Here is a 24,708-nt window from a genome sequence, read left to right on the forward strand (position 1 = left end):
AGAGTGGCTGACCTGCAACGAAAGATACATGCACAGCCCTGCCAGGTGTCTACTGTTAAAGTGAGGGCATTGATTGAAAAAGAATGGGACCCTGCAACTAGGAATGGGGATGTGTGGGAGGATGCTGATGAAGCTGAGGACACTGAGTTTGTAAACTCTAATGAAGCTTTTTTGCCAGAAGGAACAGCTTCCCCATCCCCAGTAGTGGCAACATCCCCTCCCGAACCACGAACCACGCTGCCATCAGCCTTTCCCCTTTTGTCTGAGGAGATAAACCCTGTGCTGCCTGAGGCAACATTGATGGCCTCCCCTGAGGCAGTTTCCAGGCAAGATAATGTTGATTCTCCTCAGAAGCCTCCCCCAACACCTCTGTTTGCTTCTAGACCTATAAATAGACTAAAGTCCTGGCAGGTCCCTAAAGGTGAGGTTGAAAGTGTGACCCATGAGGAGGTGTGCTACACTCAAAAAGAACTGTTTGAGCTCTCTAATTTATATAAACAACAATCTGGAGAACAGGCCTGGGAATGGATATTAAGGGTGTGGGATAATGGTGGAAGGAACAAAGAGTTGGATCAGCCTGAATTTATTGATTTGGGTCCACTAAGTAAGGACTCTGCATTTAATGTTGCAGATCAGGGAGTTAAAAAAGGTTCTAATAGTTTATTTGCTTGGTTGGTCAAAATATGGATTAAAAGATGGCCCACTGTGAGCGAGCTGGAAATGCCTGATCTCCCTCAGTTTAATGTAGAGGAAGGGATCCAAAGGCTTAGGGAGATTGGGATCGTGGAGTGGATTAGTCACTTTAGACCTACGCATCCCAGCTGAGAGGGTCCAGAAGATATACCCTTGACCAATGCCTTGTGAAACAGATTTGTGAGGGCAGCACCTGCATCTTTGGAACCACAGTCACTCAACTACAAAACTTAAATACAATGAGAATAATTGTATCCCGAGGTGGCAGGGACCAAGTGGCAGCACTCAACTGTCAAAGGCAAGGTGGGTGTAGCTACCATAATGGACAGCAGAGGCAAAGCAGCAATCAGAATAGTCTCACTCGTGTACAGCTCTGGCATTGGCTAATTAATCATGGTGTTCCTAGAAGTGAAATTGATAGGAAGCCTACTGCATTCTTACTTATATTATACAAACAGAAAACTTCTAGGTCGAATGGACAAAAGACTAATTTGAATTATAAAAACAGAATCATAGCCCCTCAATCAATTTCCAGACTTGAGCCAGTTTAGGGACCCAGAACCCCTTGAATGAAGGGGAGGCTGGGTCCCCTTGAGGAAGAACTTCTCTACATTACGGACAATATATGCAGTGAATCTTTCTCCCATTCTTCCCCAAGGAGACCTCCAGCCTTTTACCAGGCTAACTGTGCATTGAAGAAAGGGAAATGATCAGACATTTCAGGGACTACTGGTACTGGCTCTGACTGACGTTGGATCCAGGGGACCCAAAATGTCATCGTGGTACTTCAGTTAAAGTAGGGGCTTATGGAGGTCAGGTAATTAATGGAGTTTTAGCTCTGGGCTGACTTACAGTGGATCCAGTGGGTCCCCAGCCTCATCCTGTGGTCATTGCCCCAATGCCAGAATGCATAATTGACATAGACATACTCAGCAGCTGGCAGAACCCCCACATTGGCTCCCTGACTAGTAGGGTGAGGGCTACTATGGTGGGAAAGGTCAAATGAAGCCATTAGAGCCGCCACTACCTAGAAAAATAGTAAGTCAAAAACAACATCAAATCCCTGGAGGGACTGCAGTGATTAGTGCCACCACCAAGGACTTGAAAGACGCAGAGGTGATGATTCCCACCACTTTCCAGTTCAACTCTCCCATTTGGCCTGTGCAGAAGACACATGGATCTTGGAGAATGACAGTGGATTATCTCAAGCTTAACCAAGTGGTAACTCCAACTGCAGCTGCTATACCAGATGTGGTTTCATTGCTTGAGCAAATTAACACATCTCCTGGTACCTGGTATGCAGCCATTGACTTGGCAAATGCCTTTGTCTCCATTCCTGTCCATATGGCCCACCAGAAGCAATTTGCCTTCAGCTGGCAAGGCCAGCAATATACCTTTACTGTCCTACCTCAGAGGTATATCAACTCTCCAGCTTTGTGTCATAAAATCTTATTCGGAGAGACCTTGATAGCTTTTCACTTCCACAAGATATCAAACTGGTCCATTACATTGATGATATTATGCTAACTGGATCCAGTAAGCAAGAAGTAGCAAACACACTGGACTTATTGGAGAGACATTTGCGTAGCAGAGGAGGGAAATAAATCCTACTAAACTTCAGGTAAAACTAAATTTCACCTCAGTAAAATTTCTAGAGGTCCAGTGGTGTGGGGCGTGTCTAGATATTCCTTCTAAGGTAAAGGACAAGTTGCTGCATTTGGCCCCTACTACAACCAAGAAAAAGAGGCACAAGGCCTGTTTGGATTTTGGAGGCAACATATTCCTCATTTGGGTGTGTTACTTCAGCCCATTTATCGAGTGACCTAAAAGGCTGCCAGTTTTGAGTGGGGTACAGAACAGGAGAAGGCTCTGCAACATGTCCAGGCTGCTGTATCACATGGACCAGCTGCTCTGCCACATGGACCATATGACCCAGCAGATCCAATGGTGTTTGAGGAGTCAGTGGCAGATACGGATGCTGTTTGGAGCCTTCGGCAGGCTCTATAGGTGAATCACAGCAAAGGCCTCTAGGATTTTGGAGCAAGGCCCTGCCACCTTCTGCAGATAACTACTCTCCTTTTGAGAGACAGCTCTTGGCCTGACACTGGACTTTGGTGGAAACTGAATGTCTGACTATCGGTCATGAAGTCACCATGCGACCTCAACTGCCTATCATGAACTGGGTGCTTTCTGACCCATCTAGCCATAAAGTGGGTCATGCACAGCAGCATTCCATCATCAGATGGAAGTGGTATATATATGATTGGGCTCGAGCAGGTCCTGAAGGCACAAGTAAGTTACATGAGAAAGTGGCTCAAATGCCTATCATCTCCACCCCTGCCACCCTGTCTTCTCTCCCACAGCCTGCACCAATGGCCTCATGGGGAGTTCCCTATGATCAGGTGACAGAGACAGGGAAGACTAGGGCCTGGTTCACAGATAGTTCTGCATGATATGCAGGCACCATGTGAAAATAGACAGCTGCAGCACTACAGCTCCTTTCTAGGAAACCCTTGAAGGACAGCGGTGAAGGGAAATCTTCCCAGTGGGCAGAACTTCGAGCCGTGCACCTGGCTGTGCATGTTGCACGGAGGAAGAAATGGCCAGATGTGTGATTATATACTGATTAATGGGATGTAGCCAATGGTTTGGCTGGATGGTCAGGGACTTGGAAGAAGCATGATGGGAAAATTGGTGACAAAGAAACTTGGGGAAGAGGTATGCGGATGGACCTTTCTCAGTGGTCAAAAACTGTGAAGATATTTGTATCCCATGTGAGTGCTCACCAATGGGTGACCTCAGTGGAGGAGGAGTTTAATAATGAAGCGGATAGGATGACCCGTTCTGTGGACACCACTCAGCCTCTTTCCCCAGCCATCCAATGGGCCCATGAACAAAGGGGCCACGGTGGCAGGGATGGAGGTTACACATGGGCTCAGCAACAAGGACTTCCATTCACCAAGGCTGACCTGGCTACAGCCGCTGCTGAGTGCCCAATTTGCCAACAGCAGAGACCAATACTGAGCCCTCAATATGGCACCTTTCCTCAGGGTGATCAGCCAGCTACCTGGTGGCAGGTTGATTAAATTGGACCTCTTCCATCATGGAAAGAGCAGAGGTTGGTTCTCACTGGAATAGACACTTACTCTGTATATAAGTTTGCCTGTCCTGCACGCAATACTTCTGCCAAGATTACCATCCGTGGACTCACGGAATGCCTTATCCACCAACATGGTATTCCACACAGCACTGCCTCTGACCAAGGCACTCACTTTATGGCTAAAGAAGTGTGGCAGTGGGCTCATGCTCATGGAATCCAACATGGTCTTACCATGTTCCCCATCATTCTGAAGCAGGTGGATTGATAGAACGGTGGAATGGCCTTTTGAAGTCACAATTACAACACCAGCTAGGTAACAGTACTTTGCAGGGCTGGGGCAAAGTTCTCCAGAAGGCCATGTATACTCTGAATCAAAATCCAATATATGGTAGTTTCTCCCATAGCCAGGATTCATACGTCCGGGAATCAAGCGGTGGAAGTAGAAGTGGCACCACTCACCATCACCCCTAGTGATCCATTAGCAAAATTTTTGCTTCTTGTTCCCATGACATTACGTTCTGCTGGCCTAGCGGTCTTTGTTCCCGAGGAAGGAGCGCTGCCACCAGTAGACACAACAATGATTCCATTAAACTGGGAGTTAAGATTGCCACCTGGACACTTTGGGCTCCTCCTACCTTTAAGTCAACAGGCTAAGAAGGGAGTTATAGTGTTGGCTGGGGTGACTCACCCGGAATCACTGAGTCATCTCCAGCATGCATGGAATACAGGAGATCCATTAGGGCGTCTCTTAGTACTACCATGCTCTGTGATTAAGGTCAATGGGAAACTACAACAGCCCAAACCAGGCAGCACTGCAAATGACCCAAACCTTCATTCCTGAAGGGTTTGGGTCACTCCACCAGGAAAAAAACCATGATCTGCTGAGATGCTTGCTGAAGGCAAAGGGAATACAGAATGGGTAGCAGAAGGAGGTAGTAATCAATACCATCCATGACCACGTGACCAGCTGCAGAAACAAGGACTGTAACTGTTATGCGTATTTCCTCCTTCTTTTGCTAAAAACATGTTTGTGCATGTATACACTTGTACTAAGAAAATCATTTTATTTCCTTTCTCCTTTATCATGTGACATAAGATTTACTGACTTCATATCAGCATTTAAGTATTGTTAACTTTATGTAATAGTATTTGGGTTGGGGATTGGCAGGTTTCCGGTTGTACGAGGGATAGTTGTATTATGGCAGGCATAATTATGACCTTATTATTGTCTTTATTTGAAGATCTCAGGAAATGTGTATGGGTTCAAGGTGACAAGGGGTAGACTTGTGATGGTTAATACTGAGTGTCAACTTGATTGGATTGAAGTATACAAAGAACTGATCCTGGGTGTGTCTGTGTGGGTGTTGCCAAAAGAGATTAACATTGGAGTCAGTGGGCTGGGGAAGGCAGATCCACCCTTAATTTGGTGGGCACAATCTAATCAGCTGCCAGTAAATATAAAGCAGGCAGAAAAACGTGAAAAGGAGAGATGGGCCTAACCTCCCAGTCTATCTCTTTGTCCTGTGCTGGATGCTTCCTGCCCTCAAATATCAGACTTCAAGTTCTTCAGTTTTGGGAGTTGGACTGGCTCTCCTTGCTCCTCAGCTTGCAGACAGTCTATTGTGGGACCTTGTGATCGCATAAGTTAATATTTAATAAACTCCTATATATATACACACTTAATAAACTCCTATGTATACACACACACACACACACACACACACACACACATATCATATTAGTTCTGTCCCTCTAAGAGAACCTTGACTAATACACTGAGTAACAAAAATAATTCCAGTGTGGTTAGAGGGTGCAAGAGCCAGGGGCTTTATAGGGCAAGTTAAGGATTTAGGGTTTGCTTTTTAAGTGCAACAAGAAAAGTGCTGGAGGGTTTAAGGCAGAGGAATATCTGACTTCAGTGTTGAAAAGACCCACGTGATCAGCACGTAGAGAAGGGACATTACAGAGGGATATGAAACAGGAGGACCCTCAGGAGGCCACTGGCCATCCAGTCATGAGGCGGTGGGGGGGGGGGGGATGCAGGATGCTGTGTGACTTTAACTCCCTTGTTGGTTTTCCACTATGCTGCTGCTACACCTGCAAATGTGTGTAGCCTGGTTATTTTCTGGCATTCTACAGCTGCTGGAATGTCTAGTTTCTAAGACTGTTTCTCTCTTTTTGGCCACTTTGTTTTTCTAAAATAAAGAGTACAAACCAAAGTCCACAAACACACATAAGAAAAAGGCAGTCCCAATTGTCCTTCCCTCTCACGGCTGTGACAGTGACCACCCGTCAGCGCTGGCTTCAAGCTCACACCTGAAAAGTGAGATTTCTGGTCTTCTAAAAAGGCCCTCATCCCAAAATACACTCTTTTATTGTTCTATCTGGTAGTCTAAAAGTCTAGAATTTTCCAATGTGTGCTCCCAGGACATTAGTGCCAAGGGTAAGAAATAGGGGTTCTGTGGTCAGATAAGTTTGGAAAACCCTGCACGTTGTACTAAACTCTTAGAAATTCACCATTTGCAGTAGACACTAAGCTCTGAACAGTCTTGCCATGTATAGCATTTAACTTTTAGCCCAGCATTTCTCAAAAAGACCTAATCATGAAACTCAGTATCCCACTGTCATAAATCACTGAATAAATAAAATAAAAAAAAATAAAAATGTTTCCCAACAGGAATTACATCACAAAATTCCAGGTGCTACATGGGAAGAAGGAACAAAGCATGATTTGGTGAAGAATGGAGAATCAAAAATCAGTGCCCAAGGGGGATCAGCACTGAACTACAGACACCATGGATAAGCTTTGAACCCTCTTATATTGACCCCCCACCCCACCCATGGTGTTGTGTAATTGTTAAGGGGAAAAAAGAAATTAAGTAAGCCAAAAAAAAAATAATAATCTTTTCTTATGTTTCTATTAAGAAAAGAGATGGAGATGAAGTGCCAAGAATTGGGATGAGGAATACACAGATGGGAATATTTAGAGACTTTCAAAATAAGATTTCAAACAATTTTCAACCTCCCTTTGGGCAAGAGCCAAAACAGAAACCTAGAAAGCAGTAATGTCCAAAGCGATAACGAGATATGGACCAACTAAAACTCAGATATGAGTTCCTTTGATGTTGGAGAAAACAAACGCCAGGGCTATTTTAAGGTAGGAGAGGATAGGTGAATAAACATCTTGGATGACTACGATTCTGGTGGGGAATGTACAAGATCTTACTGCAGGGGTGCAGAAAAAATTGAGCAAAATCAGAGTATGATTTTAAAAAGCAACTGAAAGACAAAATCACCCGTGGCCTATTAAATCCACACTTCAAATATGCTCTTTTAAAGAAAATGCATTATATGCATATTCAAAGCTATAAAACATTACAGTTTGGCTCACGTTGCAAAGATTTATTTATTTATTTATTTATTTATTTATTTATTTATTTAGATGGAGTCTAGCTCTGTTGCCCAAGCTGGAGTGCAATGGTGTGATCTCAGCTCACTGTAACCTCTGCCTCCCGCGTTCAAGCAATACTCCTGCCTCAGTCTACAGAGTAGCTGGGACTACAGGTGTGTGCCATCACACCCAGCTAATTTTTATATTTTTAGTAGAAACAGGGTTTCACCATGTTGGCCAGCATGGTCTCAATCTCCTGACCTCGTGATCCGCCCACCTAGGCCTGCAAAGGTATTTTAAAAAGAGTTTGTTTGACTGGGATACCTCTTCTTCCTTGGGAGATTAGCACTGCATTTTCAACATAGATCCCAGAACTAGATTCCATTTGCAAATCTGAGTATGGATCTACTGGAATAAATAACCAACTGGTGTCATAAGGATAAGATAATATCTGACATTTGTTTTCTTCTAAGTAATAACTTTGGGAAGATACATCCTTATTCTAAGGATAATTTGCTCAAAAAATTTTGATACCCAATTTAAGAAATGCTTTAGGGACTGTGTCACATCTTTTAAAATAACCTACATGGTGGGGAATTGTTGAATTTTGATGGTGGCTTTAATGTTTGAAAATAGCTCAAAATAGTGATAAGTGGAGACTAGTGAATGAGGCTGGGGCATCAGGCACTGGGTCAGAAATGCAGTATGGCTCTAAGGTGATGCAATGGCAACCACGATGATGCTTTGCAGCAAAACTGATCATGCTTTGAAAGTTATTGCTAAGAGGTTTGTGGTTGTTAATAAAAAATCCTAGGAGCTGGAGCCTTCTAGAAAACACTGGCTCACAAGAAACAAAGCCAATTTTATGAGGATCCCTCTTCTCATTGCCTTGTAATCTGACCTTTCATCTTCTCTTGTGACTGAGGGTGGGTTGCCAGAGGCTGTGTGCTATTGCAGCCTTGTCTGGCCTGCAATGCAAGCCTGGCTCCAGCTAAGAACATTTCTTTGCTTATCAGCTAGACTGATTTTGGGGCCCAAGGCCAACAGGAGTCAGGATTAACTAAGCATGAGCAACCTCTAATATTTAGTTTGAAAACCAGTGTTTAGTTTGATGAGAGGAAGGAGAGGGGTTGAAGAACAGGAAGCTCACACCCTCACAGCTAATGCTGGAGCCATGACAGCAACACCTGCATAGGGAGCACCAGTGTGAGTCTCTGACCTACACACACCTGAAGTGTTTGTGCAGCCTTCCCTTTCCTTTTGCGGATAATAGAATTATCTGAGATCTCATAAAGTCTACAATGTCAATGTAATATTGCAACTGATTACATTCAGTATTTTACTCAATATCTTTTTCTGACTCAAATCTTGTTTATATTGTCCTGTGTTCTTATATGATTGTTTAGCTTCAATTAATAACTATAACGTAGTTTGGTTTTCTTTAAAGGCATGTCTAGTAATAAGCTATGGGTGATGAAGCTCCTTTATTTCTGCAGATACAGAAAGCCAATTCGAATCTAAACATGCTCACACATCTTGTTCATGCTATTCCCATCACTGGTGTGCACAGTCTGCATGATTCTGTATTAGGAGCAGGTGAGGGAGGATCATCGAAATATTAGAAGCTCGAAGCCTAAACTAGAATGTCTCTCCTTCATAACCAACTGTTTTGTAAAATACTGAACCACATCTCTAACATGGTAAAAAAAATTATTGTTCTTAGCAGTTCCTAACCTTTCTTTGAGGGCAAGTTCTAAGTGTATGTACATATGATGGTTATTAAGGAAGCCAGAGCAATTTAGATATAAAAATTCTGGCATGTAGGTTAAAAAGCAGTGATTTATGGCCATACCTTTTAATATTAAAAAAGGCATGTGCAGAAATATTACCCTGAGAATTGTGAAAATATTTCTTAGCCCAGAACACCTCATTCTAGAGATGATGTAATTGAAAAACAGAGAGTTTCTGTAACTTGGCAAAGTCGCATAGCTCGTTATGAACAGGATCCAGATTTGTTCGTTAGACCCTCAAACCAGGGCCCTTTCCAACCTGAGTGCTGCCTAGATTCCCTAGCAGGGGTCCGTGTTCCTGCAGCAATGCCAAAGCCAGTGCTGCCCGGAAGGGACAGTCCAGGGAAAGCAGCAGGAGGGAGGTGGCAGGAGCAGGGACGGCCCAACTCTGCCCATCTCTCTAATTCACTTCCATGGTGCTTCAGTTCAAAATTACCAGCTTGCTAAGGGTCTTCATCCTTCTTCCTTTTCCGCACCTGTGGCCAGACTGCTGCCCTAGAGGGTTTGACCACAAGAGAAAACAGATCGATTTGTGTGGTTCCAGGAGAGCCAAAAACATTTTTAAAAATAATATGCATTTCAAGGATGTGACTCAAGTTTTACCATCGTCAAACGGGTTTTTCCTTCTCTGTTCCCCTGCAAAGCAAGTAAAGGTGTTAATTGCCATCCTGATACAATTCACATTTATGAAAGTCACAGAAAATACATTAGGTTGTTATAAATTTTATATTCAAAGACTTAAAAACCAATCGTTATAGGAAACTAGACCTAACTCTATTTTCAGACTTCTGAGATGTTCAAGAGAAAACAAAAATTAGTCAGTGAATGTTTTAGTCAATTGGTAAATATTTCTTCAGTGTTCCTGTGTATTATAGTCCTTGCTGGGTAGCTGAAGTGTAATGATCAGAGGTAATGTTCACAATTTGAAAAACCCACAATCCAAAAGATATGGTGTTTTTTTTGTTGTTGTTGCTGTTTTGTTTTTTGAGACCAAGCCTCATTCTGTAGCCCAAGCTGGAGTGTGGTGGCACAATCTCGGCTCACTGCAACCTCTGCCTCTGGGGCTCAAGCAATTCTCATGCCTCAGCCTCCCGAGTAGCTGGGACTACAGGCGCGTGCCACCTCACCCAGCTAATTTTTTGTATTTTAGTAGAGACGGGGTTTCCCCATGTTGCCCAGGATGGTCTCGAATTCCTGAGCTCAGGTGATCCACCCTCCTCAGCCTCCCAAAGTGCTCGGATTACAGGCGTGAGCCACCACATCCAGCTCAAAAGGTGTTTTGAAATGGCTGCTATCTGTATATTGAGGAGTAAGTTCCGTGCTGGGGATATAAACAAGGACTATACAAGGTCCCTGAACCTACAGACACATGGAAGGAAAGACAGTGATCCTATAACTGAATACTAATACAACACTCTGTAATGAGTATGCAAAGTGGCGGATGAGCACAGAAGGAACAAATCCTTCTGCCTGGGAAGGAGAATTAAAGGAGAAAAGATGTCACATTGTTTCAAAGGTAACCATGAACCATAGCACAGAGGCTTTCTCATGTATCTGATTGGGGAGAAGAGAGCAAAGACAAGACCATTCTCAAGTTTCAACAGGTCATGTTCCAAAGCTTCTCGTAAGCTGATTGGTTCTCTAAATTATCTGCCCATTGAAACTGTGCTGCTTTCGATGAGAAGGAACTCACACTAGTCAATGTTTTACTCATAATCATGCCTAACTTCTGAGTCTGGAGCTATTCATAAAAGCAACTATTTATTGAGTATTACCGTATGTCAGGCACTGCTCAAAGCACTCTATAAGCACTGACATCTAAGGTTTGCAACGATCCTCTGAGCTATGTTCTATTATTATCTTGTTCCAGATGAAATATCTCAAAAACAGAGGTCAAACAATTTGAACAAGGTCACACAGCTGAATGACAGAGCCAAGATCAGTACTCAAATAATCTGGCGTTAGAGCTGGGCCTCTTAGTCAAGATGGTACATTTCACCTTGAACATCAGAACCATATAATGCAAATAAAAGGAGGAGGAAGAGAAAGAATTTTTGTATTGTTTCTGGTATGTAGAGCAGGCCCTGAGAAAAATGTGCTACTTTCTGTGTTGGAAGTCGTCTTGATAAACCCCTAATTGCCCAGTGATATTATGACGCCCTAAAAAATATGTGGGCATCTAGATCATACCCATACCCACAATGTAAATACTCTCTCTCCCATTTATTTAAAATGTCCATCCCATCCCACCTAGACGATGGGAGCAAATAAGCTATTTGACCTAATATGTGGGTAATAAATAGCCATTTTATCTTTCCACAGATATTTACACTTCAAATGAAGATACTTGTTACTCAAAGAAATGGGTTGGGAGAAGTAAAATAAAAATGTAATCAGCAGTGTAGTAGGGTCACTGGCCTCCCTCTCCTTTAAGGGGTTCTGGGACTCAAATCTGGGAAGTGATTGAGGGACCGTGACTCTTTCTTTTGGTATTTCAAGATAGACTTCTGTTCACTTGACCTAGAACTCTTCTGCTTATACAGATCAAGTCAGAATTCAGTAGACTGCCCATCGAGTTCTCTTCTAGGGACACCATGACCACCTACCCAATGCCGTAGGACTCTCAAGTCAGGCTGTTCAGATTGCTGCTTTGACTCCGCTGTTCCTCATGATGGCAACGAGCCCACCTGGTCTTTGGTGATCACATGGCCCCTGCCACCTGGGATCCAACCATCCCCACTGCAGTTAAGGACCCCCAGTCAGTGGCAGCAGCTTCCACTGCAATCTCTGACCTGCAGAGAAGAGCAGCCCCAGAGCTCTTCATGGACACCTGAGGCTCCCTTCACAAATTTTTTTCCCCACACTTGTGGTGAAAGTGTGTCCTCTGCACCCTCCCAAGGTGGATGAGCAGATCTTTTAAGATAAATCCACTGTAACATCCCAATCTCCCTAAGCCTTTGGATCCCTTCCACTACAGCATACCAAGGCAGCTCTGGCATTTCAACTTTGTTTAGTGTAGGCCACCTTTTGGTGCCTGTTTCCGCCACCAACCAAACTGTCAGAGCTCTTTCTAAGCCCTGGAGGTACAACACTGACCAGATCCAGTTTCACGTTCATTATTCCACACCCTAATATCCATTCCCACACACTTTCCTCTAATTTATGTCTAAATTAAGAAAATCATGTTATTTTGGAGTATAGATCTCATGGGTCATACTTTGTGCCTCATCTTTAGAAGCCTAGGGACTTGAGTCTAGCTAAGGTCTAGAAACAAAGATGGGTGTTAGTGCAGATCCTCAGAAAAAAATGTCAGTGGTGTCTGAAAGGCACACTAAGGTACCTTCACCTACAGGAGGCATAGATGATACTGTTATTGCATGCTAATATCCACTCTCTGTCATGGCCACAGATCCACCTTTCCCATTTTAGCTGAGCACATTATCCACCAAAATAAGAACGACATTTCCCAGCTTCCTTTACAGTAAGGTAGGTAGAGAAGATTACTAAACTCAGGCTAACCGGATGTGAGCAGAAGTGATTCTTGCAGCTTCCTGGCTGTACCCACAGAGGGTGGGGAAGGAGTGTTCCTTCTGCATCTGCTACCTCCAGCCTTCAGCTTGATGTGGACACGGTAACAGGCTGTCTTGAACCATGCAGATGAGTGCCACCCATGTGGGATAGAAGAGCACGGCTGCAGCCCTGGGAAACTTCATTAAGCAGAGTTAATATACCTGCTCCAATCACCTACATCTTGATTATCGGGGAGAGAGACTAAGTTTGTCTTATCTAAGCATCATTACGCTGAGAAAGCTACATGGAAAAGAGAACTCAAGAAGAACAGAATTGTCTTTGCTTAGAACTGGCTGACAGGGCCTTCTATCAACTGGAGAAAAGAGCCTATTTGCTGCCAGTCAGGACTACAAGCCTGTTGGGCTAATGACCAAGTGGTGTATTTAAGGGAGAATGGTAACAATGGATTGACTGGTTTGACCAAGGTTAAAGCTGGAATGTAATTGCCCACTGAGAAAAGCCCCAACTATGCTTCTGGGAAGAAGATTCTGGGGGGCTTAGGGCAGGGGAAGGCATATCTGGCACCACACAGGGTAAAGATGGAATGAGGCCAAGAGGCCAGGTTGGAGGCTTGAGGTTCCACATGCTGCGGGGCGCACAGGATGTAGAGCCATGCAACACATATGTGGACCAAGATGAAAACTTAAGGGCAAAACTTAGAGGTGTGCCCTTGAATGAGGTGCTTGGTGTGGACAGCACCTGCACCCAAGGCAGCAGTGGCACCCACAGTCTCGTCACAAATGGGCAGGCTAAGGAGCAGACGGACGGCTTGTTCACTTGACGTAGAACTCTTCTGAGCACACCAGAGAAGGCCCCGGGCAGACAGGATGCTTGGTGTTGACCAAGTTGAATCTGAAGTGGGGTGGAGAGTTCACAGTTGGCAACAATACTGAGGCGACAATAACCTGAGTTTGGGTTGCAGAATGAAATCACTCCCAAAGAGAGCAGTGAAGGTCTCAGCAAAAGCTTCCCCCTCCAGGTGACTGGTGAAATGGCCACAGAAAGCCTAAGTAGTTTCTGCAGAACTAACCTCATAGATAGACCAAATCCATTCCTTTTTTTATAAAATATATTTATAATTTGCAAGTTCATATACAAAAGGAGTTTAAATATGTCCATCCACAATATCCTAGTTTAATGCAGAATTGTGCCCAAATGGTACAGCACAAAAGGGGAATTTAAAAATAGCAAGTCAGAATCAGAAAACTTCACCATCCTATATGATAAAGCAAGGCAAATAAAAATTATATGTATATGCTGCAGGTGCAATTAAAACATTTTATAAGCTGGTAACTGTTACATATATTTTCTTTTAAAAACCCAACAACACATTGAAAAAATGTAAAGCTATACGTTGCTCTTAAATTTTAAAAATAATTTAGCTAAATGTTCTATGCCTATTAGATAATTACTAGACAGTTAAGAAATTATGAAATTATTAGAAACTGTGTGTCTGACGGGCTTTTCACGATGTTGAGTATTTACTTGTCATCATTTTGATTTTGCCACGTCCTAGACAGGTCTGGAAGGTCAAGTGGAAGCTCTGAGGAATATGACAAACCTCGACTGACAGCCAAACATTTAAAAAATGTTTTCCAGGCCAGGCACAGTGGCTCACACCTGTAATCCCAGTACTTTGGGAGGCCAAGGCAGGAGGATCACTTGAAGTCAGGAGTTCAAAACCAGCCTGGCCAACATGGTGAAACCCCGTCTCTACTAAAAATACAAAAAATTAGTGGACTGGGGTGGTGCACGCCTGTAATCCCAGCTACTCGGGAGGCTCAGGCAGAAGAATCGCTTGAACCCCAGAGGTGGAGGCTGCAGTGGGCCGAGATTGCGCCACTGCACTGCAGCCTAGGCATCAAGAGTGAGATTATCTCAAAAAAAAAAAAAAGAGGACCAGGCACGGTGGCTCACACCTGTAATCCCAGCACTTTGAGAGGCCGAGGTGGGGGGAATCATGAGGTCAGGAGATTGAGACCATCCTGGCTAACATGGTGAAACCCCGTCTCTACTAAAAATACAAAAAATTAGCTGGGTGTGGTGGCACGCACCTGTAGTCCCAGCTACTTGGGTGGCTGAGACAGGAGAACGGCATGAACCTGGGAGGCGGAGCTTGCAGTGAGCCGAGATCGCGCCACAGCACTCCAGCCTGGGAGACAGAGCAAGACTCTGTCTCAAAAAAAAGGAAAAAGAAAAAGAAAAAGTTTTCCAATATTTTTGTTTTTGGCCTCAGTTCAATGGGATTTTTTTTTGACTGATTCCATGTCCTCTAGACAACTGTTTAAATCAAAAATCTTATAAGCTGTAATGTTGTAGATTATACACATGGTATCATCATATTGTTCTTCATCAATTGTTCTTCAATATCCAGATGGCTTATGCTATTCTAAGTTCTCCTGAATATTTATGCAAAAAAGCATATTATACACATCATTACTACGTAACTTCACATACAATTAACTGTTAGTAGCACAAAGACCCAAAAGGAAAATGACATGTTAGAAATAAAATCACATTAAATAAAGACTACAAAAATGATGCGGAAAGACAAAAGCAAACATCAGTATTGTTCTAGTGAGAACAATATGTAATTGTTCTAAATATTGTTTTTAAGTCCTATTACTTAATCAGAAGAACGCAACTGCAGATTTGGAATATTGAGTAAAACTGGTAAGAAAAATCCTGAGAATTAAAAATCTCTAACACACACACACACACACACACACACTCTCTCTCTCTCTCTCTCTCTCCCTCTCTCTCACATAATTTGGCTCTAGGAAGGCACTAAGTTGCCTTCCCGTGAATCCCACATCCTCAGATAAGCCTTCTCCTGGCTCATGCTCTTACCTCCTAGTCTGTTAATTTTGACTGAGACATCACCTGAGCATTCTGCTCTCTGCTCATCTTCATAAAGGTAAGGCAGCACCTGCTGTGTGTCAGGCTTTATACAAGGTGTGCTGTGCACACTATCTCACAACCATGCATGTAATTCGTGAGTGTTAAAAGCAAAACAAAACCATAATAGAATATGTGATTTACCATTTTACAGAAAGAAAAGAGAAACAAACAAAAGGAACTCCACAATCACACAGTGAAGGACAGAGCCATGATGTCAATGAGAGTCTCTTAAACTGCCCAGTGGCAACACCATCCTCCCTCAAAGGTGAAGTCCAAAGCCATCTGCTTATCTCTGACTACGAACAAACACACATCGCCCATAAAGAAACACACACACTTACAAAGCAACAGGATGGACACATAGCTCCAGCACCCACAGCTCAGGAGACAACATGCTCATGCCCGTCGGTGTGGATGAAATATTTTATTTTAGAAATAAGCTCTAAATTTCCAATCCTTTCCACTGTTCCTTTTTTCATTTCTGAACTTAATAAATAGTATCTACTTATATAAGGCTGAGAAAGCGTGACAGAAAAGCAAGTTACTTTATTAAATGCCTTCCATGAATCGTTTGGCAGCTGCAGCCACCTACCACTGAGAGCTACAGCCACTGCAAATAGGGGAGGCCAATGCTGATCACATAAACATTAGCTCCATTTGTAATTCTTGGACTGTGTGGAAGTATGATTTCAAAATGATATATGTTACACAGGAAAATACATCATGCTATAAAGAGAAAATTATGATTAGATAGCCATATCTAATATATTTCAAAAGTGAGCCCAAATTTTTACTCACACTTTAACCCAACTATCCTTAAAGGAAGTTTTAGAGATTCTTTCTGGATTGGAATATTGTTTTTCAGAGCACTAGTTGATTGGTTGATTCTTGTTTGTGGGACACAGTCCCCTTTTCTGCTCTGCTCTTTCCTAAGCTCTGATTGCCTGTTTTAGGGGACAGGCAGCCATGGTCTCTAATCCCCTGTTCTCCCAAGCGAGGCTTCCCCTTTTCCTCCCCCTGAAAATGTGTAAGTCATTTCTTCCAGGCAAGACATCAGGGAACTCCAGGCAACACTGAGCAAGATGGAATAAATGGTCAGGACCATGAATTAAAAACAAATACACCAGTGCATTCTTGACTCTGAAAAAATCTCAAATCATATACCTAAAGATGGGTGGTATAGTAGAATCATGTTAAAAGAAACTAAATGTAAAATATTTGTAAAATGTTCAATAATTATGTTATAATTATTAGAGATTGCATAATATGGAAAGTCTTTACCTTTTTGTGTATTATGTGTAAGAAAAAAATCAGATGACTTAGCAAATAGTCACAGATAATTTGGGAAATATTTAAAGTTTTTGGTGGCTATGACTATATGCATATCCATCATTGGATGTTCATTTTGGATGGTAAATAACATATTCTATTATGGTTTTGTTTTGCTTTTAACACTCACGAATCACATAACATCTACATTGAAGAGACCTGATTTCACTTATCACTTCTCTTAAAATTTCTCTTACAGGGAAAAAGAAAAAAAATCTGTAACCATTATATTAAACACAATAGCAGTTAATTTTTAACATCTATCATTAAGTAAAAAGTCTAGGAATCTCTGTGCAGGAAAATTTCAACATCAGTGTTAGAGAAATGAGTTTAAAGGAAAATATGTAAGCTTCTGCAAAGGCTTACCTTTGAAGGCTGCTTTTTCCAGATATAAAAATAGATGGCTAAAATGTAAAATCGATTCTAATGGCAAGCAGACCTTTGCGCTCACTATGTGCAGGAGAGAAACCTGAATATTTGACTTAGTAGCACCTTGGGAGTAGGCAGACCTGAACCCTCCAATAACCTTGGAAATCTCCACTTCTTGCAGAAAAGAATCAAATGCTCAAATAAGGTGGCATATCTGCTCAGCCCTCTTTCATCCCTGTAAGTAAGTATCATGATTAGAAGATGTCAATAATTTTCCAGAATGCAGGTTATCTTTTCTAAGCACCCAACACGTGAGGGGGTCACTAGGGTCAGGTCTCCCAGGGAGCTCAGGCTCTCTTCCAGCCAGGGGCCAGTCCACCTCCTCTGCTTTCTCCTGGATGAGGCTTTTCCTAGCGCAGGGGAAAGCAACAGGTTCCAGGCTGAGCAAGGGGGACCACTACCTTCTAACCCCCCACACACTCATACTCACACTCACACATACTCATAACACATGTGCACACTCACACTTATGCACTCAAACTCTCATTCACACAAACTCTTACACAGTCATGCACACACTGGCACACCCAGGTTAGTCTCCCTGAACCCAGAGAGGTGTGGGAGTCCTGAAGAATGAGTTGGACAAAGAAGGCAGCCCCAGAATCTCCTGGGCAGACTCAGCTGTCCCCCAGGGAGGACGCAGTTTGCATGTTGGCCAAGGTTACTATCTTGTCGCCCCTGGAAGCCCAGCTCCTCCCAAAAAGTCCAGGATCAAAGTGGACTCAGGCAGCCGGAGCCCCCAGCCTGCCCTGGGGCACAAGCCAGCCAGCAGGAGGTGAACAGTGTGCGGGCACCACAGAAGAAGCTCGGTGGGGGTCCCAGTGGGGAGAGGCAGGGCTGAGTCCATACCCCAGTCCCCCCACCTCCACCCTGGCTGCGAGTCACCACCCCAGGCCCCTGTGGCCAGCAACCCAAGCTGGGAGTGCTGTGAGCCAGGCCAGCTCCCCTTGGGAGGGCAGAGTACTACAGCCCTACTGAAGGAGTTTTTAGCATAGGCCACCAACCTTTAGTAGGACTGACAGGGCCCCAACCCCAGCATCCACGGGGCTTGGAGGCAGGTGAGCTGAGTCCAGGGAGCCCAACCTGCAAGAGCCTATGCTCAGGGCAAGGTCGCAGGCAATCGCTGCTGACACTTCGTTCCGCCACTGGTGCCAAGTCACAGAGTGGACCGAGCTGGCTGCAGGGAACCACCTGCCTAACTCTTCCAACAGTCACAGTGAGCTGCTGTCCCTTGGAGAACGGGACGGGGGATGAGGAAGAGGGTGTCCATCCTCCAGGAACAGTGAGTGGGGAGGAGGACGGTGGATAGAGGGACTGGGAGGGAGCAGAGAGGCCTTTAACCTTAGTGCCACTCCCCAGGACCCCTCCCCGGTCTGCACTGAGGACCATAAATCACGCTTCATGCTAAAAGCCCCTTGTTAACTCGGTCACTAGCTTCCAATTCACAAATAGTAAATGTGCCAGGCACAGTGCCAAGCGCTTAGGATACAGAGATGATCCCTGAGCAGTGACACCCTCTGTGTGTAAGGCACCTGAAGAATCCCTTTCCCAAATCGCTTTTCAAGCTGCGGGGAGAGAGGTGCATATCCGCTCTGTGGAAGCTTAGCTCTTCATCTATGCGAGTGAGACTACACCCCTGCAAAATGGAAACTCAAACTGCAAAGTAGAGAACGAGGCCAGCATCCACCCGCGGGTACCCTCCTGCTGCCCAGGGACCCCGCCTGGCCACACCTTCCCTCCACTCGGAGCGCCTTTCTGGGTTTTCCGCTGAGGTTTGTTGAAAAGACGCCTCCCAGATTCTCCACTCACGAAGTGTGTTACAAAAACTCTCCCGGCAACTGTCCTGACCCTTACCAATCACGCTACAGCCCCCATTCGATTGCTTGCACAAAGAAAACATTTAACACAGGTGTGATCAACCTCTGGCAAGATGCAGAGTCATCAACCTCGGTCAAGATGCAAAAAGGTGGCCTTTTCCGCGAAGGCCACGCCCTCTGTAAATAGTTACTACTTGGTGAAAAGCGCTCTTACTTCCTGGCTCTTGTTGGTGAGAGGGAGAGCAAGGAACCAGGGCCCGGCATTCTTAGGAGACGAATTCAGTATCACAGGCACTGCCTGTTTGAGGAGAAGCTCAGAAACGGTCCGACTCCCAGAACGCAGCACCCAGTTGCTTTGCACGCCAGGCCAGTCCTGGGGAAACGGTGCAATGCTTGTCTGGGCGTCGAGGAGGCTCCCTTGCGGTCCTCCCTGAGCCCTTGCCAGTCCCAAGGAGTTCCAAACCTGCTTTCTAACCCTTTAAAATCTGGAGAGGGCGGCCGCTGGGAGGCGGGACTAGGTGTTGGGGGTCTATAGCCTTAGCATCCAGTACTTTTGTAGTAGCGGCTTTTGTGGAGGTTTAAAAAAATAAGTAAGAAACGTCAAGGCACTGTCTCCCTATACCTCGTACCTCTTTTTCTTTTTTGAATGACTGGAGTCCTTCACTTCTTCCTTCACGGTTGCTGGGATTTGGGGTCTGGGAGAGATGGCCTCTGGGCTGTCTGGACGCACAGCATGCTGTGCTTGCAGGGTCACTGGGGCAAGGGGCTCAGGTAGGAGCCTGACTGTACCTACGATGGGGACGCAAGCGCCTTCCAGCCACAGCAATGGCCATCCTTAGTGCACAAGTCAGTACTCCACGAAAGAAAATCCACGTGTAACTAAATTCAACATAAACAGTTTCCAGCACATGCCCATCCCGAGCATCCGGTTAAGAGATACCCCGATCGCGCGCCCCAGAGTGGGAAGTGAGACAGCCAGGCTGTGCACCAGGGACAGCGCGCGTCTGACGCCGCTGGCCTCCCGAATCGAACCCCAGAGCACCAGAGCCCTTCACTTTGTTAAGAAGTCCCCCACCCAGGCGCCCCCCTCGTCCTCCTCAAGTGCTCTCGGAGAGCGGACCAGACTCACCTACTGCCAGGCAGATGGGCAGCAGCAGCCTGAAGATGAGTCCGCACACCACTTCCGAGGCCATCGCGTCGGTCCGGCGAGTCGGAGCAGAGGGGGCGAGGCTCGAGGGTCCCTAGGAGTGGTGGGACGCAAGGCCCATGCCCATCTATGGCCTTTCGCCGCCGGCAGCTCGCAGCCACCCGAGCATCGCCTCGGCGCGGGCCGCGACGCTCTCTGCCCCGAGGGCGCGCTCCCGGGGCTCTTGGCCGCCCCTCGCCCACCGGGCTCTGGGTAGCCCCTCACCAGGTTCTTGGCGGCCACCTAGCCCGGCGCCCGACCCCCTGCGGCCGGCCCATGAAGTGTGAATCCTGGATCCGGCAGCGGCGGCGGCTTCTTCAGGGGTAGCTGATGCTGGGGCCTTGGAGAAGGACGCTTTGGGAGGGTCCTGGGAGGCGGCGCGGAGAGCAAAGCGGGCAAGAAGGGCGTGCTGTGCTCCCGCCTGGCTCCTGGGGCGTCGTTCGGGCGCGGCCGGGTAGTTTTCTACTTGGAAGCCCCTCTGGAGCCACCGCGTCTCCTTTGCCCGGCCTCGTCTCCGCTGCCCACGCAGGCTGCCGCGCTCTGGCCTCTGCCCCGGCTCTCTGAGCTGCCCGGCGGGCTCCGAGTCTCGCCCTCCAGCCCCCAGGCGGCCCGCGGCGGATCCCCAAGCGGCAGCGCAGCTCAGCCCCTGCGCCCCCCAGCTTCGGGCCGGAGAGACCGGGGTGGGAGCTGCCAGGCGCGCAGAACCATCCCCGCCACCACGGGGCTCGCCTTGTGGGTCTGGTCCGCGGGCGGCGCTGCGAGTCCCTCCCTCACTCGAAGGAACGGCGCGAGCGTGGGGAGAAATGGAGACCAGAGCGCATATCGGGTGAGTGGGTCTCTCACTCCCTCCTCCACCGCCTCAATTTAAAACTCAAGAGAAAAACCAGCGCCGTCCCGTCGCCCAGCGCGACCACCGCCCGCCGCCTCGCAGCCTCGCCCTCGCGGCGCAGCCGGGGCTCCCCGGCGGCGCGCGCTTCTCCACCTTCAATGAAACTTTCGAAGCCCTCACTCGGGGACGGGCGTGTCCCCCGGCCAATAGGATGGCGGCTCCGGGGCCTGCGCGCGCGGAGCCCGCCCCTGAGCGGCTGGGGAAGTGAGAGCCTTGCACCGGCACGGAGGGCAAGCCTCCACCCGCGGCTCCCGCGCCTGGGAGAGACCCGGCCTGGTCTGCCAGGTGGGCTGCGCGCCTTGGCTCGCCCTCCGCGGGCACTCCTGCCCCACTGGCTCCCGCAGCCCCGCGGCTCTGCGCGGTCCTGTCATTCCGGTGGTGCACCCTGGCATCCAGTCCACCCGGCCGGGCCCTGAGCTTGCCCAAACCCAGGGAACCGTTTAAGGTCCGAGGGAAACGCACAGGCCCGGCAGGAGAGGAGCCGGGGGCTTGAACAGTGCTGTGCGACCCCGACTTCTGCTGGGTCCACAGGTCCACACTGGCATTAAGAAGAATAGAGGCGAATTCATCTACACCATTGACCCTGCCCATATTTCACATAGCAAGAACTTGCCATTCTGAATGGACTCTGGGAAATCCCGGGTCTTCCCCAACAGATATGCACCCACTTTGTGCATTTGGGGGAACTCTCCGTTTTCACCTCAGTTTTGCTCCTTGCTTGTCGTGGCTCTGGGGCAAGAGAGCGTTGGCACTGAGACTATTCTCCGTTTCTCCTAGTGCACTCCTTTTTGTCTGTTCTAGGCAAGATCTAGAGAAATCTGGCTCTAGCTGGGAGACTGCAGTGTGCCTGGGTCTTTTATTTAACTGTTATCCAAGAGTGGAGGAGACTTGCTAGAGCACAGTAGGGGTCTTTCCGGACATGGAGGAAGAGGCTGTTAGCATCTTTAGAGAGGACTATTCAGGACTGGCATTCCATCAGGAGGACACACTGGGAAGGAGCTGGCTTCCCTTCCGCATCTACATTCCTGGCTTGCATTAGTTGGAGGAGATGGAGCAGTGAGCTGATGAAAAACATGCAAACCCCCGTCTTTTTAGCCATTTGAAACACTTTTGTGGACATCCCTTTTTTGAGACAGGGTAAGCTTGTGGTTTGAGCTCAGGTGCCTTCACGAATTCTCTGAGAATTACAGAGAAACTATGAACCATTGCTTTTTGAATGAAGACTCAACACAGTTGGCATATGGTGAAGACACCCTGAAACTTAAACCACCCATGTGCTCTGCCATCCTCAAGAAGCTTAGTTAGCACCTAAACCCGGGCGTAGTCATGAGCTCAACAGCAGACCTACAGGAGACGATAGAACTTAAATTAGCAGCCAGCCACCCCTGTATTTTTTTTAAAGCTCTCAAGTGATTCTTAAGTATGCAGTCAGGGGTGAAGACCTTTGTCCTCATTTTCATATCAGACTCAGAAAACAGTCCATTGGCTTTCAAAACCAGCATCTCCAAACCTCATCCACCTTTCTGAAGCTGTATTTTCTTTCACACTGGACTTGACTTGAGCATACATATCCATAGCAGTGGCATTGTTTTTACAAGGGCTGTTTTACCCTAAATTTTCCCTGCTCTCATAGAAGCAGTATCTGGTGTCTAGACAGGTTAGTTTTTAAGGACTCACCAGCTCATGAGGGTATTGATCACTGTTCGGGAGCTCTGCTTGCCTGGCAAACTTTATTCCAAAGTTTGCCAGAATCTTGTCTAAAATCTGACAGAGTATGTGAGTTTAAAAATGCTTTGGGGAGAAATCAAACATGTAAAATACTCATGGACATATTGTTTTGATATTTCATGGGTACCTGATGTGTATAATCACCAGTTTAGCCCTGGTAATGAAGTAAGCACCAGACATCCTATGCCTCTTTGCATCCACAATGACAATGACTTCTTTTGATCATTATCGAGACTTTTAGTGCCTCAGTTTCTTCATCTGCAAGTTAAGGAAAGCGGTAAAACCTACCCAATATGGAGTCTACACAGATAGAGACAGTTTATAGAGTTCTTAGAGAAATGCCTGGTGCATAGTAATCATTCAATGAATATTGACTGCTATTATTCCTATTATTGTTGTTATTGTTGAAAAACAAGAACTAATTCTACATTTATCAAACAACTATGCTAAAGCACAGTGACCTGCAGTGAGACAGACAGCAATATGTTTATGCTCCCAGCAATTTAAGAACTGATCAACATTTTCATAAGTGTTCAAGGTTTTCTCTATAAAGAGTGTGTCATTTTTTGCCTTGTGTGCATTTCATCTCACCTGTTTAGATTTATCTTTTTTTTCTTTTTCTTTGAGATGAAGTCACACTCTGTTGCCCAGGCTGGAGTGCAATGGCACGATCTCAGATCACTGCAACCTCCACCTCCCAGGTTCAAGCGATTCTCTTGCCTCAGCCTCCCATGTTGCTGAGACTACAGGCGCACACCACCATGCCTGGCTAATTTTTGTATTTTTAGTAGATACAGGGTTTCGCCATGTTGGCCAAGCTGGTCTCGAACTCCTGACCTCAGGTGATCCACCCGCTTTAGCCTCCCAAAGTGCTGGGATTACAGGCATGAACCACCGCACCTGGCCCTAGCTTTCATCTTTTCTAAATTTGGTTTACTGTTGCACTGATTGACAAAATCATTCAGAAACTCGATCTTTGTCCCAAACACTAATTTTTTTGTATCATGGTTACTAGGAAAACACAGATAATGTGTTTAGCCCTGTGTCATGTTTAGCTCTATGTCTGTTATTCTCTGGGATACTTTGTTAGCTTCCTTTGAAAGATCTCAGAGATGGATATTGTCCCAAATGGGAACTTTACAAAACAATGTCTCCCACAAGGAATATAAAGTTTGTCAACCTGGCATTTTCTTCCTTCAGTGAAATCTGCCAAAATCCATTGATGCCATCCAGGCTGTGGAGAATGTGGTACCTCTTACCAACTTGATTTAGGAGAATATCTTCTAGCATTGGTCACGTGTGTTTTTCTTACATATATGTTAATTAAAAAATTTAAATATATATATATTTCTAGTTCTCATTTATAATTATCATTGTGTCATAAGGCACAATATTTATTTGGAAGTTATTTTTGTTAGAAGCCACAGAGATTTTGGCTCTTATTCTTAAGAAAACTTGGAAGCTGAATGGCTTTCTTCTTTTTGCTAATATATGCTGAGGTTGTACATTTTTAAAAAGCTATCAATTTAATGTTTACAGCAGAAGTATTTTCGAAGTCTCCAAATTCCAAAGACCTAGACAACTTCTAATAATGTGTAGGAGACATGGCCTGGTTATACTTCTGCTAAAGAAGTTATCCCTCATCAGAGCAATGCACAGTGAAATTCACTGTCTCTGACATCTGGCCCTTTGGTGGAATCTTCCTGCTGAGCCTACGTAAAGTGTATACCATAGCCTTAACTGCAGTTTGTGAATTGTAATATGGATGCTGAATCTGAAGCACACTGCTCATTTGTATCTGTAGCTCAAAAACCTTGAAAACGGCAGCTAACCGACGTGTGTATGGGCCTTATCTTTCCAACTAGATTGGAGGATATGAGGACAT

The 24,708-nt window shown here is 45.7% G+C and overlaps 1 protein-coding gene across 5 annotated transcripts in view; it reads right to left on the reverse strand.

Annotated features, from left to right (window-relative positions):
- The window catches only part of PIEZO2 (piezo type mechanosensitive ion channel component 2), a 480,117-nt gene extending 459,833 nt beyond the window's left edge, over positions 1 to 20,284 (reverse strand). For all 5 annotated transcript variants that reach the window (XM_063653383.1, XM_063653380.1, XM_054461214.2 and 2 more), the window contains exon 1: positions 20,150 to 20,284. In XM_063653383.1, the coding sequence (XP_063509453.1) occupies positions 20,150 to 20,213 (64 nt within the window). In that variant the 5' untranslated portion in view covers positions 20,214 to 20,284. The remainder of the gene's footprint in view (positions 1 to 20,149) is intronic.
- Positions 20,285 to 24,708: the final 4,424 nt, after the last annotated feature.

The sequence above is a fragment of the Pongo pygmaeus genome, chromosome 17, assembly GCF_028885625.2.
Source record: "Pongo pygmaeus isolate AG05252 chromosome 17, NHGRI_mPonPyg2-v2.0_pri, whole genome shotgun sequence".
NCBI classification, from domain to species: domain Eukaryota; kingdom Metazoa; phylum Chordata; class Mammalia; order Primates; family Hominidae; genus Pongo; species Pongo pygmaeus.